General features: G+C 39.3%; 1 protein-coding gene across 5 annotated transcripts in view; it reads right to left on the bottom strand.

Moving 5' to 3' along the window:
- TBC1D1 (TBC1 domain family member 1) overlaps positions 1 to 15,512 on the bottom strand; it is a 316,594-nt gene that overhangs the window by 31,126 nt on the left and 269,956 nt on the right. For all 5 annotated transcript variants that reach the window (XM_043971867.1, XM_043971868.1, XM_043971866.1 and 2 more), the window contains 2 exons: positions 12,682 to 12,926; positions 6,450 to 6,609 (listed from right to left, as the gene is read on the bottom strand). In XM_043971867.1, the coding sequence (XP_043827802.1) occupies positions 6,450 to 6,609; positions 12,682 to 12,926 (405 nt within the window). The remainder of the gene's footprint in view (positions 1 to 6,449; positions 6,610 to 12,681; positions 12,927 to 15,512) is intronic.

Here is a 15,512-nt window from a genome sequence, read left to right as displayed (position 1 = left end):
TCTAAGATAGAAAAATCAAGCCATCCACAATCTAGGAACAGAATAAACATTGTTTCCTAAGTCCCTCTGCCCAAGCTAAGTAAATAAGTGGTTTGGGAGAGCCCACCTTTGTTATAGGGCCTACTTTAGAAGAGGACTGCTTACTCTGAAGTGCTGAAAGTTGGGATAGACAAGTAAAAAAGGGTAGCTTTTTGCAACCTGAGATCACAATACAATACTGCCTTGTAGTTCACACATCCTGGCTATAAACCATGGTTTTGAGTGAACTGGAGAATAACCCATTAAATACATAAGGAAAAAAACCGGCAGGACTTAAGGGAATCCTAGATTTAGGGATCAGCTTCTTTATGCATAATGCATTAGAAACTCCAAGACCTACCAGTAACTGTATTTTAAAAGGAAAGAAAAAAAAAAAAAAGCCCAGGAATGGCTTAGCTTCCTGATTATCCCATCATTACTAGCTCCCTTACAGAGCTGGGGTTCTATACTTTTTTGGTGTTGCGGACCCCCTTTAGCAGTCTAGTGAAGCCTACGGACTCCTTATCAGAACAACGTTTTAAAATGCATAAAATAAAATACGTGGGGTAATAAAGGAAGCCAATTCTATAGAAATCAAATTATAATTTTGTTTTAAAGTACAAAGAATTGGACTTAAGAACCTTTATGACAGACTCAGCAAGATACCCAGTTAGCCATGCTACATCCAAAAATGTCTGGCACTTCTCAGGCAGATTTCTGTTTGGTTGTGAAGCTTTTTACATACACTTCATGAAGGTTAAGAGAAGAGTTCTTTTCCTGTGATAAAGTCCAGGATGGCTTAAGCTTAGTCTTGCCTGGAGGCACAGAGATGAACTAGATGACCTCTTGAAGCTCCTTAGAGCCGCTCAGTCCCATGATTCCGTGAAACACCAAGCCATCTTTTGTTGGGTTTTCTAGACAGGCAGAGGAATTTGATGTGTGCTGTTTCCAAACTAGTAGGAGAACTCCTTTCCTCCCTCCCCTCTCACAATCAATCAATATACATTTGTTAAGGACCTACAATTTATTAAGGCACTGCACACTACAAAAAAAAAAAAAAGAAAAGAAAAATATGAAGGCACTGCACTATGTACTGGAATTACTCTGTTTGAAAAGTACAACGAAGAGTTAGGGAGGAAATTTAAGGGGTGGTCATCTAGCCCAACCCTCATTTTTCAAATGAGGAAACTGAGACCTAGGGAGATGAGGCCACACAAGTAGTAACAGAGTCAGGATGTGACCACAAACCTGGCACACTCTCACTCTATCATATTGCCTCCAAACAATGGGAGAAAAGGGTCAAATGTAAGAAAATCTAAGACATGAAAGTTGTCTGTAGGGAAAAATAAGAGTTGTAGAGCTCATCACTGCCATGTCACTCCTGTAGGAGTCTGAGTCCATTGCCTTCACGTTTCCCATTTATTTTCCTTCGCTATTGAATAAAACCCCCATAAAGCTTCCTATTCATATGCCAGTCTTTGGCCAGTTCTACCACACCTACTTGATTTTTAATCATTCAAGAGACAGGTGAACTAAATTTAATTTTGGAATCTAGGAACTGAAGAGAGATTCAAGAGATGGCCTCTTTCTGTTAAGCCAAATGGAAAGCTTGCTAAAAGCCCTCGCAGGATGAATTGAATTGCAATCAACACCTATCATTGTTGTATACCAGTTAGCATGCCTATTTAAATTAGGACTATAAAGCGATCTTTTGAAAATCGAGTAAAAGAATAGAAATACATGTCCATCACATGCATTATACACATATAATGTATGTCCCCCATTCTCCACTGAAATCCCATTTGAGATTTAGTCTAACTACTACTTCCTCTAACCTCTCATTTGAAGACCAGCCTAGTTAAGTTTGGAGAGGATGGTTACTGATTTGACTGAAAAGTGATACGTTTTTCATTTCTTTTCTTTTTTTTTTTGGACGGGGCAATGAGGGTTAAGTGACTTGCCCAGGGTCACACAGCTAGTAAGTGGCAAGTGTCTGGGGCCAGATTTGAACTCAGGTCCTCCTGAATCCAGGGCTGGTGTTTTATCCACTGTGCCACCTAGCTGCCCCCATGATTGGTTTTTCATTGACAGGAATTCTTGAAGATGATCTTTCAAGTCAGAGAGTGGATGCATTACTAAAAAGGATATTTGGACATGAAAAGACAGACCCTTGAAGCATGTCAGTGACACAAGATTATTCAAATGATGTTCTCTCTCTCTCTCTCTCATATATATATATACACACACACACACACACACACACACACACAAGATTATTCAAATGATGTTCTCTCTCTCTCATATATATATATATATACACACACATATACATATACACACACATATACATATATACATACACACACATACATATACACACACACATATATGAAGAAAGAATCTTAAAAAGAACTATGTCCATACCCCAATTCCAAAATTTTCATAATATCAGAATTGAATCTGAATCTAACGCTTTCTTGGTTACCATGCCATATAATAAGCTCTTGTATATTGTTATCATACAATGATTTTAATAATTGAAATTTTGTTAAGAACAGTGAAGATGAACTGATTTTTTTTTTAATCAAGGTCTAAAGTCATGCTTTACCAACTTCAATAAGAGGGCACGAGAAACAGTTCCTGCTCTCATGGGATAGCTGAGGGAAAAAATGGAACAATATAATTCAGTTGTATATACAACAAAGTTAAACTGTATAGCACTAATTCTAGGAGCAAAATATTGTTCTACATGGACTAGAGTTGTCAAAGAAGGCTTCGTAGAGAAAATGAAACTTGAAATGTGAATGACTTGAAAAATTGGAGGGGAAATTAAAATCATTCCACATAGGAATACCAAAAGTTATAAACAATAAAGAAGTCACCATGTGGAATTTAAGGATGGTTTAAAACCAGGAAAACTGTTTATATAATTGATCACTTAAACAAAAGCAAAAAAAAAAATCAAAGACTCTACCATCAAGTCATTAGATAAAGAACAGGTCTTGATAAAATGCAGCTTTCATTAATGTAAAAAAGATATAGGACTAGAAGGATCTTTCTTCAATATGATGAAAAGTATATGTTTGGAACGACATGCATATATATGTATATATGCACATATGTATATGTACATGCACATATATGTGTATATGCACATATGTATATGTACATGCGTGCATATATGTGTATATGTACATATGTATATGTACATGCACATATGTGTATATGTACATGCACATATACATATACATATGCGTATACATATAGAAAAACACTAAAGGCATTGCTATATGTATATGTATAAGAGGGGGAAGCTAGGTGGTGCAGTGCATGGAGCACTGGCCCTGGACTCAGGAGTACATGAGTTTAAATCTGGCCTCAGACACTTAACACATACTAGCTATGTGACCCTGGGCAAGTCACTTAACCCCAATTGTCTCACTAAAAAAAAAAAAACAAGTATAAAAGAAATAGTCATGCTCACTGATCCTATTTTTCATGGTTTTAGATATATTAGTAATAGCAATAATAAGTGAAAAGAAAAAGACATAAGCATTGATCATGGAAAAGTTAAAAATCTCTGTTTGGAGACACATGTCCCTACAAGTAGTGGGACATAAGGTAAACCCACAAAATAATCTTCCTATTTCTCTTCAATACAATAATCAGTTAGTCAATAAGCATTTATTATGCACTTCTTATGTTCCAAGAACTCTGCTCAGGTCTGGAGTCACAAAGAAGGTAAAGATAATGATACTCTTGAAAACAACATCAATAAAATGTAACATATCTAGGCACAAATTTACCAAAACACGCAAAAGACCAATGACCACTATCAATATGACTTTATGGTAATTTTGAAAGAAATCAAGAAAGAACTCAAGAAATGGAAGGATATCACCTGCTAATGGTTAGGTGGAGCAAATATAGTAAAAATGTTTGCAGATTTAATATCATACCAATGGAAGATCAATAGGCTATTATATGGAATTAGCTGAAGTTACAATAAAATTCATCTGGAAAAGCAGGCTGGCAAAAATATCAAGAAATGCCTAGAAAAATAACTGGGGCAGGGGGACTAGCACTCTCAGATTTCAAAATGGAGTATAAAGCAATAATTAAAAACTGTCTGGTTCTGGAAAAGGAATAGAGAAATAGACCAATAGGAAGAAATAAAGAACCAGAAATAGAACCAACTGCATATTCTGGGTTAATGTTTACTAAATCCGTGCTTAGAAATCATTGGGGAATGGAATCATTATTTAAATAAAAACTGCTTGGGGTGGGGTGGGGGTAGGGGGGCGGGGAGAACACCAGGACAGCTGTATGGCCAAAAAAGGGAGTGGGGGTGGGGGTGGGAGAGGGGAATTTGGATCCGCACTTCACACTATTCTGCTGTTGATGCTCACTACCTATACAACCTTGAGCAAGTCACAACTTCCTTGCATCACAGTTCTGTAAAATGAGTAGGGGTGAGGGTGGGAGTTGGGGGTGATATATGGTCTTTTAAGGTCTCTTCCAGTCCTATATTTATTGAGTCCACAATCCATATGCTACAATAAACTAACTATATCAGTAATCTATTTTTTAAAAAATCCTTTAAAAATGGAAAAGAAATCAACTTAAGTGGAAATAAAGCTTGAAATGATTTTTAAAAAACCATTAAAATAAGGTTGGCTCTAGCTAGGTACATTATGAAGGTATACTTAAAGTGAAGAATGGGAGTTGGGCCCCAATGTGATAACCAAACATAGATAGACTAAAGTCAGTGGTCTGTTGCAATAATTTAAGCCTGATGTATTGATGATCTACACAGTCTTGGACGTTTGAAACAAAGAATTAAAAAAAAAATGATGGAATAAAGGGGATGAAAGAGAAAGACTGAATGTACAAATATTTCTAGTGTAGGAGGCTAAAATAATGTGATTCCATGGAGAGATTTGGAAAAAATTGGAAAGGAAGAGGAGTTTGGGTTGGGGTTTTTTGGTTTGGGGTTTAGGGGGGACAGACGTGCTTGGTTTTGGACATGTTGAATCAGATGCTATAGTGGAATGTGCTGAAGATATCTAGAAAAGGGATGAGACACAGATTTCAAGGTCTTTTACATTTAGGTGTCAGCTGAAGACATGAGAGTAGATACATTCTCTGGGACAGTGTAGAGAGGATAAAAAGCAAAGATTAGAGCCTTATATAATAGCAACAGTCAGCAGGAAATGGAGGAGCTGATGAGAAAGCACAGGAGAAATCACAGGTAGGAAAACAATCAAGAGAGCTCATTGTTCCACAGATCCACATGGGAAGGGAGAAATTTTATGAAGAAGGAGGTCATCAACAATACTGAATGCTTCAGATGTAAGAAGAGTAAGAAGCGATAAAATACTGCTAGAAATAAGTGTCTTAATGGCCAGGTCTTGAAGATAATGTGTTAAATCAAGTCAATCAAGTCTCTAGTCCTGTCAGGCATGGTCCTAAGTGCTAAGGATACAAAGAAAGGGGGAGGGGGCAGGGTTAAAAATCAAACAAACAAAAACCCCAATCCCTGCTCTCAAGGAACTCACAGTCTAATGAGGCAGACAATACGCAAGCAATAGCATACAAATGATATACACAGGAAGGAAGCAGACGAGAGTTAAGGGGGATGAGGAAAGGCTTCCTGTAGAAGGTGGGATGTTAGCTGGAAGTTGAGGGAAGCCATGGAGGGCAGGTGGCATAAATGAAGAGTGTTCTGGGCACGGGGAACAGTCAGTGGAAATTCACAGTCGTGTCCTGTTGGAAGAATGGCAAGGAGGCCAGAGTCACTGGATCACAGAGTACGTGGAGGGGAGTAAGACTAAATAGGCAGGAAGGAGCCAGATTGAGAAGGGCTATAGAGCAATATGGAACCACTGCAATTTATTGAATGCAGGGATCATGATCAAGAAGATCTGCACTTTAGGAAGATCACTTTGACAGTTCTGTGGAGGAGGGACTCCCACTTCCAAGACTTGGGGCAGGGAGGTTATTGCAATAGTCCAGGAATGAGGCTTGCACTTGAGTGATGACAGGGTCGGGGAGAGAAGGGGACATATGCGAGATATGTTATGGAGGAAAAAATGCAGATCCCTCCCCTACTGTAGCTGTATTTGTTCTAATGGGATTTAACCTAAACCCTTTTGTGGAAGGTGGAGAAATAGAGAGCAGTTGTTAGAAATGGGGAAAAAAAGAAAGGAAAAAAGCATAATAATGCAAGGTACCCTGTCTAGTGGAATCTTAGGATTTTAGACAATAAAAGAATCACAGAATAATATATACCTTTATATATGATATATATGTATACAATATATCTTTATATAATGTTGAAGTATAAAATCAAAACAGTAGTGGAGAGAAAGCAAATATTCTAATCTACCACGGTATCCTGATGATCCAGAAGAAACTTTACAAAAACTCACCAAAGACTCTGGCTACAAATCCTAATGGAAATTGTGATGCAAACATAGTAAGAAACCAGGGGGCGGCATAGAGACTGGGGCCAATCTCATGTTCTTCCAGGTGACTGTAGAGATCTCTGTGGTAATCATGAAGGAGTCTTGAAAGCTGGTACATCTGGATCTGTGGGAATGCATATATCTGAATATATATGTGGCTCCAACACACATGTATTTATGAATTTACAAAGATGTTTCATCCATTTTTTTGGGGAAAAAAAGATTATTTCGTAATTAAAAGCTTAACAGGCCATCATTACAACTTCAAAAGTTCAATTTGGACCGCAGAATTTACACTATGACTACATGAATAAATGTCATCCCACACCTTCCATTTCCCTGTGATTTCCCTATATCACTCAGAGTAAAAAAAAATATATCACCTCTGACTATCACAGGCATATTCTAAATAAGACTGCCCTCACATAGTTTTACAAAAGCATCATTAATATATTATAATCAACTACCCCATTCCTGCCCAATAAGCAGTACCTGGTATACTGGCTTGGGGGCTGACTTCAGCGATGGAAATGTCTGCGTTCATGGCTTATCTATAACACATACCAAGTGTGGTACCATAAGCAAGTCAATGAACCTCTCTCAGAGCTCTGGCCGCCATCCTCAGATTATACATAGATATTTTAAAAATATATAGTTATAAATATCATATATAAAATATATATTTATACATAATATAAAAAAATCATATATAGTTAAACTATATAATTAAGATTTATATAGTATTTACTATATGTTATATATCATATATATTTTTATTTTATTTTATTTTTTGTGGGGCATTGAGGTGTAAGTAACTTGCCCAGGGTCACACAGCTAGTAAGTGTCAAGTGTCTGAGGCCAAATTTGAACTCGGGTCCTCCTGAATCTAGGGTCAGTGCTTTATCCACTGCACCACCTAGCTGCCCCATATATCATATATAATACACATTGCTAGGAACTGTGCTAAGTGCTTTACTATTATTATCTCGTTCTATTCTCACAACAAGCCTGAGAGGAAGATGCTATTATTATCTGCATTTTGCAGATAAGGAAACCGAAGCAAACAAGATTAAGTGATTTGCCCAGGATCACACAGCTAATAAGTGTCTGAGGCTGGATTTTAGCTTGCCTCCCTGACTCCAGGCTTGGCGCTCTGTCCATTATACCTAGCTGCCTACAAATTGCAGAGAAGTTGGTAATCTGCATTGGGAGTTCACATTGGGAGTTCCCCAGGTGAATGAAATCACAAGTCCACACTACATACTACTCCTAGACAAAAACCAAAAATAACCAAAAAACCCTAAAACTTGCAGCATCCCAACCATTAAAACTGCTGCGACAATCCTAAGTGTTTTTATGAACCTAACTGCCACCTCTAATTTTTTTTTTTAAGTACAACTAGGTGGCACAGTGGATAGAATGCCAGGCCTGGAGTCGGGAAGACCCGAGTTAGAATTCAGCCTCAGACACTTAGCTGTGTGATCCTGGGCAAGTCACTTAATCCTATTTGCCTCTGTTTCTTCATCTGCAAATGAGCTGGAGAAGGAAATAGCAAACCATTCCAGTATCTTTGCCAAGAAAATCCCGAATGGGGTCAAAGAGTTGCACACAACTGAATAACAACTTTTTTTTTTATCTAATGTTTATTTGTGAAATCAATTAATGAGATGAAGCATGAAAAAGGTCTAGCATTATCTCTCTCTCAAATGACTTGTTACTGCAGCACTGTACTTTTTCACAAAAAATGAAGCTAGTTGGGGATATATTAGCTCTCAGGAAATCCATTTTGGTTTCTTTTAGGTGTGAACCAAGAGGGCTACTGCTTATTTTCTTAGTAATCTTATAGAATAAGCAAGCATTATATGATACACTAAGAAAATTGTGCCCCACAATAGTCCTAAAGTTTTGATTCCAAATTCAGATACCTGGGGGCCCCAAGTCTGCCCTAGGAATGAATTGGAGCAAGGCTAGGCTGGACAATACAGGGCTATTTCTCACTGGGTGCTGGACTTATTCTGGAGAAATACTAGTAGATTCAAAGAATAGAGAAGCCCCAGACAGGGCTTAAAGAAGTTAAGAAGTAATAAAATTTTCTGAGGTGGTCACTTCACTTGTGTGTATGTGTGTGTGATATAATAAGAGTCTAATATAGAAATATATAACATATATGTGTATAAGTATATGTGTGTCTATATAAAATAAGAATCTAACTTATATGTATACATGTATGTGTGTGTTTACACACATGTCTAAAATGAACTAAAAGAACAGTCAACACTAAAAGGGTAACGTAATATAATAAATAAGCCACATAAATTTCATAAACTTTGCTTCAGTGTCATAAAATTGGCTTCATGGTTGCTAAAAGCTCATATTTCTGGTCTTAAAATGGCAACATTAATGATAATGTGGGGAGAAAAGAAGAATCTGAAACTACTTGTGGAAAGTGTTAGTTGGGCCAAAAGCCCAAAAACTTGGTGGATGAAAGCAAGTGCTTTTATGAGATTCTTATTCACTGGGTTCAGAACTCCAGTTGAGAGAGTTTTTAATGGCTTATGTCTGATGCCCTGAAAATATTTGGCCCTAGCTTATCCTTCCCAGGATCTTACTTAATAACTTGTTTGTACACTGTGACAGAAAAGTCAAAGTGGCACCAAATCTTCCCAAACGGATTTTATTTTGGATATATTTCAGTTTCCCTATAGCTTCATTCATTTGCCTTATATGGAAGTAGGAAGAAAAGATTCACTTCCTTTTTGAAAAAATAGGGTGACTAAAGTATAGATGAAGAGAATGTTGTGGCTATAGTTTACTCAGGTATTGGCAAAACTTTTGATAAGGTATCTCATGAAATTTTTGTAGAGAAGATGGATTTCAAATTGGGTGAATGGCTGGACTCAGAAAATAGAAATTAATGCTTTAATCTCAGTGGCAGGAGGTCCCCAGTGGAGCACGCACAGGGGCTGTGCATTTACATTTCTGTTAGTGACTTGGATAAAGGCATCAATGGCACCTTCATCACACAGGTGACACAAAGCTGGGAGGGAACACTAACACTGTTGAAGACAGGGTTTAGTTCCAAAAGAATCTTGACAGGCTAGAGCAATGCGCTGAATCTATTAAGATGCAATTCAATAAGGACAAATGTCAAGTCACATGCTTGGATACCACCCCCCAAAAAATTGACCTTATAGATATTAGATAGGAGTGGTGGGTTTTTTTGTTTTGTTTTGTTTTCAGAAAAAAACTGAGGGTTTTAGGGCAGCTAGGTGGCGGCACAGTGGATAAAGTACCAGCCCTGGATTCAGGAGGACCTGAGTTCAAATCCAGTCTCAGACACTTGACACTTATTAGCTGTGTGACCCTGGGCAAGTCACTTAACCCTCTTTGCCCTGCAAAAACAAACAAAAACAAAAACAAAAACACACACAAAAACAAACAAAAAACAAAAACAAAAAAACTGAGGGTTTTAGTAGACTACAAGCTTGAGTCAGTGTGATGTGACAGCCAAAATGGCATTATGATCCTGGACTACTATCAAGGGGCACAGCTTCCACAAATTGGGAGATGAGAGTTCCATTGTACTCTGACCTTGTTTGAATTCAGCTGGGGGGTGTTTATCCACTGCACCACCTAGCTGCCCCCTAGTAATGGGCTTTTTATCAAAACACCCAAAGGCCCCAACCAGAAGAGATTAATTTAGACTGATTGAATTGAGTGAAACTGACTGAGAGCTATTGACTTTGCTGATTAGCCTACTTCAAGTTAATTAAATTAAAACTACACCTGCCTGACTCCCAAGAGGGAGTGTTCTCAGAGGCTGTGGACTACCACATTAATATGAGACCACCCTCAACCAATCAGCTTGAAGGGTGGCCCCTTCCAGGGAGGAGGACAGGAAGTAGGAAGGGAGGCTGGCTGCCTAGCTCTGGCCTCTTTCATTCTGGAACTTCGGGTTGGTGGCTGAGGGAAGGAGAAGAGAGAGTCCATTCTGAACCCTAGGGTATACTGAGAGGTTCTTTCTTAATTTTCTGAACTCCACGTGTTCTCTACTAACCCCTAATACCCCACACTGCGGGCAGAAAAAGGTGACCATGCACATTAGATTTTTTTTTAAAAAATAAATACATGTTGGGGCAGCTAGATGGCACAGTGGTTAAAGCACCGGCCCTGGATTCAGGAGTGCCTGGGTTCAAATCCGGCCTCAGACACTAAACACTTAGTAGCTGTGTGACCCTGGGCAAGTCACTTAACCCCCATTGCCCCACAAAAAAAATAAAAAAATAAAAAATAAATACATGTTCTTTTTGTGTGTGGGGGGGTGGGGGGTGGGCAGTGAGGGTTATGGGACTTGTCCAAAGTTACACAGCTAGTAAGTGTTAAGTGTCTGAGGCTGGATTTGAACTCAGGTCCTCCTGAATCCAAGGCCAGTGCTTTATCCACTGTGCCACCTAGCTTCCCCATGCACATTAGATTTTAAACATCACAGGAGGGCCTGGAGCCTATGTCATATGAGATTCAGGGAAGGAACTGGGCATACTCAGTCTGGAGAAGAATCATAGGGAACATGATAGTTTTTAAAGGTCAGTTTTAGGTCCAATGTCAAGAAAAATTTCCCAACAACTGGAGCTTTCCAAAAGTGGAAAGGCCTCCCTAGAGGGGCGATGGGTTCCCCTCCCTGGGAGGTCTTTAAGCAGTGGCTGAATGACCACCCTCTCGTTGGGTATGTTCTAGTGGGGACTGCTTTCATGAATGGGTTAGACTAAGAGTCTGTTGAGGTTTCTTCTAGCTCTCTTCAATTCTGTGATTCTGTGACTGTACATCAAATGCAGTTCTCCCTGTTCGCTGAACTCCCATGGTACTTGGTGTCTCTCCCATTCATGTCTCTTGAACAGGATTCCTAGTATTGATTGTTATTTCTCTAGGTGGCTAGTTAGCATGATGTATAGGGAGTTGGACTCAGAGTCAGGAAGAGCTGAGATCAAATCCTGCCTCACAAAAGTATTAGCTGTGATCCTGTCCAAGTCATACAACTTCTCTCATGCCTCAGTTTCCACATCTGTAAAATCGGGATAATATTAACACCTACTCAGAGGATTGTTGTGAGGATCAAATGAGATAATATATGTAAAGTGCTTTATAAATGCTAGGTATTATTAACATTCTTATTATCCATATAGCCTATCACCCCAGAGAGACAGTTAATATCTTAAAAAGCAATGACACGGGCTTAGGATAACTCAGAAGTTTCTCCTGTGAGAAGCAAAACCAAAGATGACCAGATAACAGGACAGATAGACTGAAGAATCAAAGGACTATTAAAGTTTAGATTGACCAACTAGACACCAGGACAGACATAGGGATGGAGTAAGGGGAGATAAAATTCTATAGCAGGAAAGTCACTTAGGTGTGACTACTACCTGACCAGGGCTAGGAGAAAGAGATAACTCCAAAGATCAGAACCATCGTTTCAAAAAAAAATAAAAATCCCCCTCGACACTCAGGAATATGACAAACATCTAAGCTTTCCCCACCCAACCCTACCCCAAAAGGGAACTTTGCAGTTTTCAAGTGGTCATCCCATCTGTCCTCTACAAAAGTTTTTGCCTTCCTTCTCTTCTGGAAGGAGGATGTTTCTAAACCACCTTCTCCCTGGGGGGTGAAGTCTTTGACTTCCCACTCAGTCACTTTCTCTAGCACCATTTTAATTATTTTTTGTTTTGTTTTTTTTTTGTTTTTGTTTTTGGTGAGGCAATTGGGTTAAGTGACTTGCCCAGGGTCACACAGCTAGTAAGTATCAAGTGTCTGAGGTCACATTTGAATTCAGGCCCTCCTGAATCCAGGGCCGGTGCTTTATCCACTGTGCCACCTAGCTGCCCCTTAGCACCATTTTAATTCTAACTGGACTGGCTGTAAGAGTGTAATTCTTTACAGAGGAATACCTAAGGACCCCCACCTTTGCCCATGACAGTAGGGACAATGTCATAGGCTTGTTATCTCTCTGTATGCCCATGTAGTAGGGGAGATACAACTAATGCTTATCAACTATGATGAAAGTTCATTATTAATAACAATGTTTCTAATTAATTCTTACATAGCACTTTCCACATTACAGCCCTGAAAAGCAGGCAGCAAATGTGGATGAGCAGCCATTTGGACAGTTTCCCTTTATCAAATATGTAAAAGAGGGTTATACCTGTAAAATAATCATGTCTGGTCGATACTGTTTCCGGAGTCCCATGTCGAACATTAAAAACTTCAGCATTTTAAATGCGTCCTCTTCACTCATATGAAGGAGCAAAACACCTGCCACAAAGCTCAAACCCTGGCAATATCCGACTTCCTGGTCTAGAAGCGAATAGGCCTTCAAAATATTATAGAGTGACAGCTGCCCGGCTCCCAGCTGTGCCGAAAAGTACGGATGTGTAGGAAACGTCCGTCCTGTAGAAACAAATTATACTGGTCATGACTCACAGAACCCAGAAATTGAGTATCTTGCCCGGTTACGAGAATAGAAACGTTGGGAACTTTTGTCATCTTTTAAGTCAACTCTGTACACCATTTGTATGTAATAAACAAGGCAAGCATCTGTGTAACCTGTTGCTACTCAGTGGTATGTGCCTTTTTTTTAAAAAAACCAAATAAAAATCAGTTGTTTTCACTGCTTGTTTTTTTTTTTAATGTTGTTACTCAGGTTAAAATAATTAAAACTATCTCTGACAGGTTATCTCAACCTAAATCTAAAATAAAGATTTTCCTTCCCGGGGCACAGCCCCCTCCCCAACCACTCTTCCTTTGGGCATTAATCTTTACAACAATCTTTAACCCAAACAAAGTTAACTTTATTAGCTTCACCTATGGGGCTAACACAGAGATCTAATCAGCTTTTTACCAGAACAGATCAATCTTTTGGATTCTGCCTTCAAGTTCCTACAGCAACAAGCCTATGTTGATATTTTTTCCTACAGAAAAGGGTTCTGAAATGGTATTTTCTTCTAAAAAAAATAAGCACGCAGTTTTGAAAGAAAGGAAAAAAGTCCCAGTACCCAGATTATTTTCAGCCAATGCCAGTATTAAAATGAAGACTAAATATTTCTTTTGTCTAGGAGTCTTTTGTAGGGGCCCCACCCTTTTCCTCCTGGAATGTGGCTCCAGGGTTCATGAGTATCTGTTTCCAGATACCGTAGGAGTGCTTGTTCTAGAAAACAGATGGTGAGGGCCAACCTCACTGTTAGTGCTTACCCAGGGAAACAAGTCTGAATTAGAGATTTGATTTCCTGCTTCCTAGATTGGTAGAGGGTGGGGGCAAGTCTATTCTAGGCCAACTTTCATCTGTGGATGCCTGACACTGATAGTTTACTTCTGTTACTTACCAGGATAAAAGGAATTACAACTGGTTTAAGATAGCATTTAACCAATCTAGGCTGATTTATTTATATTTGAATTAACATGATTATAGTTGTCTTTTAACCAGTTTCCATGCCCCTGATCCAACTCATCCCAGTCCTCTTCTTTAAGTGTTGTTCTTAGAAGTGCTTTCTAATTAGCCAAGTTTCATCAGAGGATAATTCTCCCTCCATCCCCTATCCTTGAGTAATCTAGTCTGCTCAGCTCCCTTCAATTCTTTCCCATTATCCAAAGAGACTCTGCCTATCTGGGAATTCCTGCTTTCCTGGGAATACAAAGGAAGGATGTGCCAATCCCAAATGGACACACCTGAAGGGAGACATGGATCTTCCATACAAGATAATCAGGAAAGTGACCTCAGATACTGAAGGAAGGGGTATCACCCAGTTCACCAATCTCCTTTGAGTCTCTTGGCAGCAGAATCCCACATAATTCCCAAGAGTGCCTCCAAGCCCTTGTCTTAGTTTATACGAGTAGCTACACCAGACACTAGAAGCACCTCTCTTCAGAGCTAACCATTCTGCAGTGACCAATGAGAACACAGCCTATCCATGTTGACTAATGAGTTATTCTTATTCTGTGACATCCTAGGGCACACTTGCTTATTAGCTGGATCCACTAAGGATGATTAATGGGATGGCAGGCAAGGCTTTCACTGAGTACATACCAACAAAACAGTTGTTAAGGTGAACAAAGCCCTTTACAATATGTCATCTCATTTGAACCTCAAGGACATACCTGGGTAGAAGCTGATATGATCATTCCCATTTTACAGAAGAGGTAACTGAGAATGAGAGAAATTAGGTGAGTTGGTCCAGGATCACACAGATAGTAAGTGTCAAGTGACTGAGGCCGGATTTGAACTCAGGTCCTCCTGAATCCAGGGCCAGTGCTTTATCCACTGTACCACCTAGTGGCCCCTGTGCCATTTTAAAAAATGGCACTTTGTACCCTCCTTCCTTTGGAACCTTCCTTGCTTGAAAACCATCACTGACTTTTTCTCTGCCTATAGAGAACCTTCCTTCCCATCTGGCCTTTAGACAAAGTGGATTACTCACTGTCCCCCAACCATAAACATTTCATGGTGCCACAACTTACTGTTCCCTTGGCCTGAAATGCCCTTGCTGCTTACCTAAGGCCTGTCCTTCCTCCAAGACCCACTTCAATTTCTAACTCCAACTACAAAGCTGTCTCCAATTACCTTGTCTTCCCTGAGGATCCCTCCTCTTCCTCCTCTGAACCACTGCTGAATTTACTGCCTGTAATAGACCACTAATTACCAACAACAAGTTGATACATGCTCCTACTCTTATTTAGGTGTTTTTTATTTTGTCTTTTTCTTAATGCCTATGGCTGGTCTCCAACTTGACTAGAAACTCCTTATGGGCAGGCATTACTATACCTCTCTATCTTTAGTACCTAGGACAGTGCCCTACAACTAGGCACTTGATAAACATCTGTTAATAACGATGACAATGACAAGCTACATTATTTCCATTGGGGCACTGTCCAATGTCCAAGCATCCCAGTCTAAAATGATATCAACGCCTCTTTCCCTTGTTTGGAGTGTGTCGAGGCAAAGATCATTTTTAAGGTAGAGACTGTAAGACACAATTTAGG

Source organism: Dromiciops gliroides, chromosome 6 (genome assembly GCF_019393635.1).
Source record: "Dromiciops gliroides isolate mDroGli1 chromosome 6, mDroGli1.pri, whole genome shotgun sequence".
Taxonomy (NCBI): Eukaryota; Metazoa; Chordata; class Mammalia; order Microbiotheria; family Microbiotheriidae; genus Dromiciops; species Dromiciops gliroides.
Note: the sequence above shows the minus strand (reverse complement) of the source record. Positions and strands in the feature narration are given on the sequence as shown.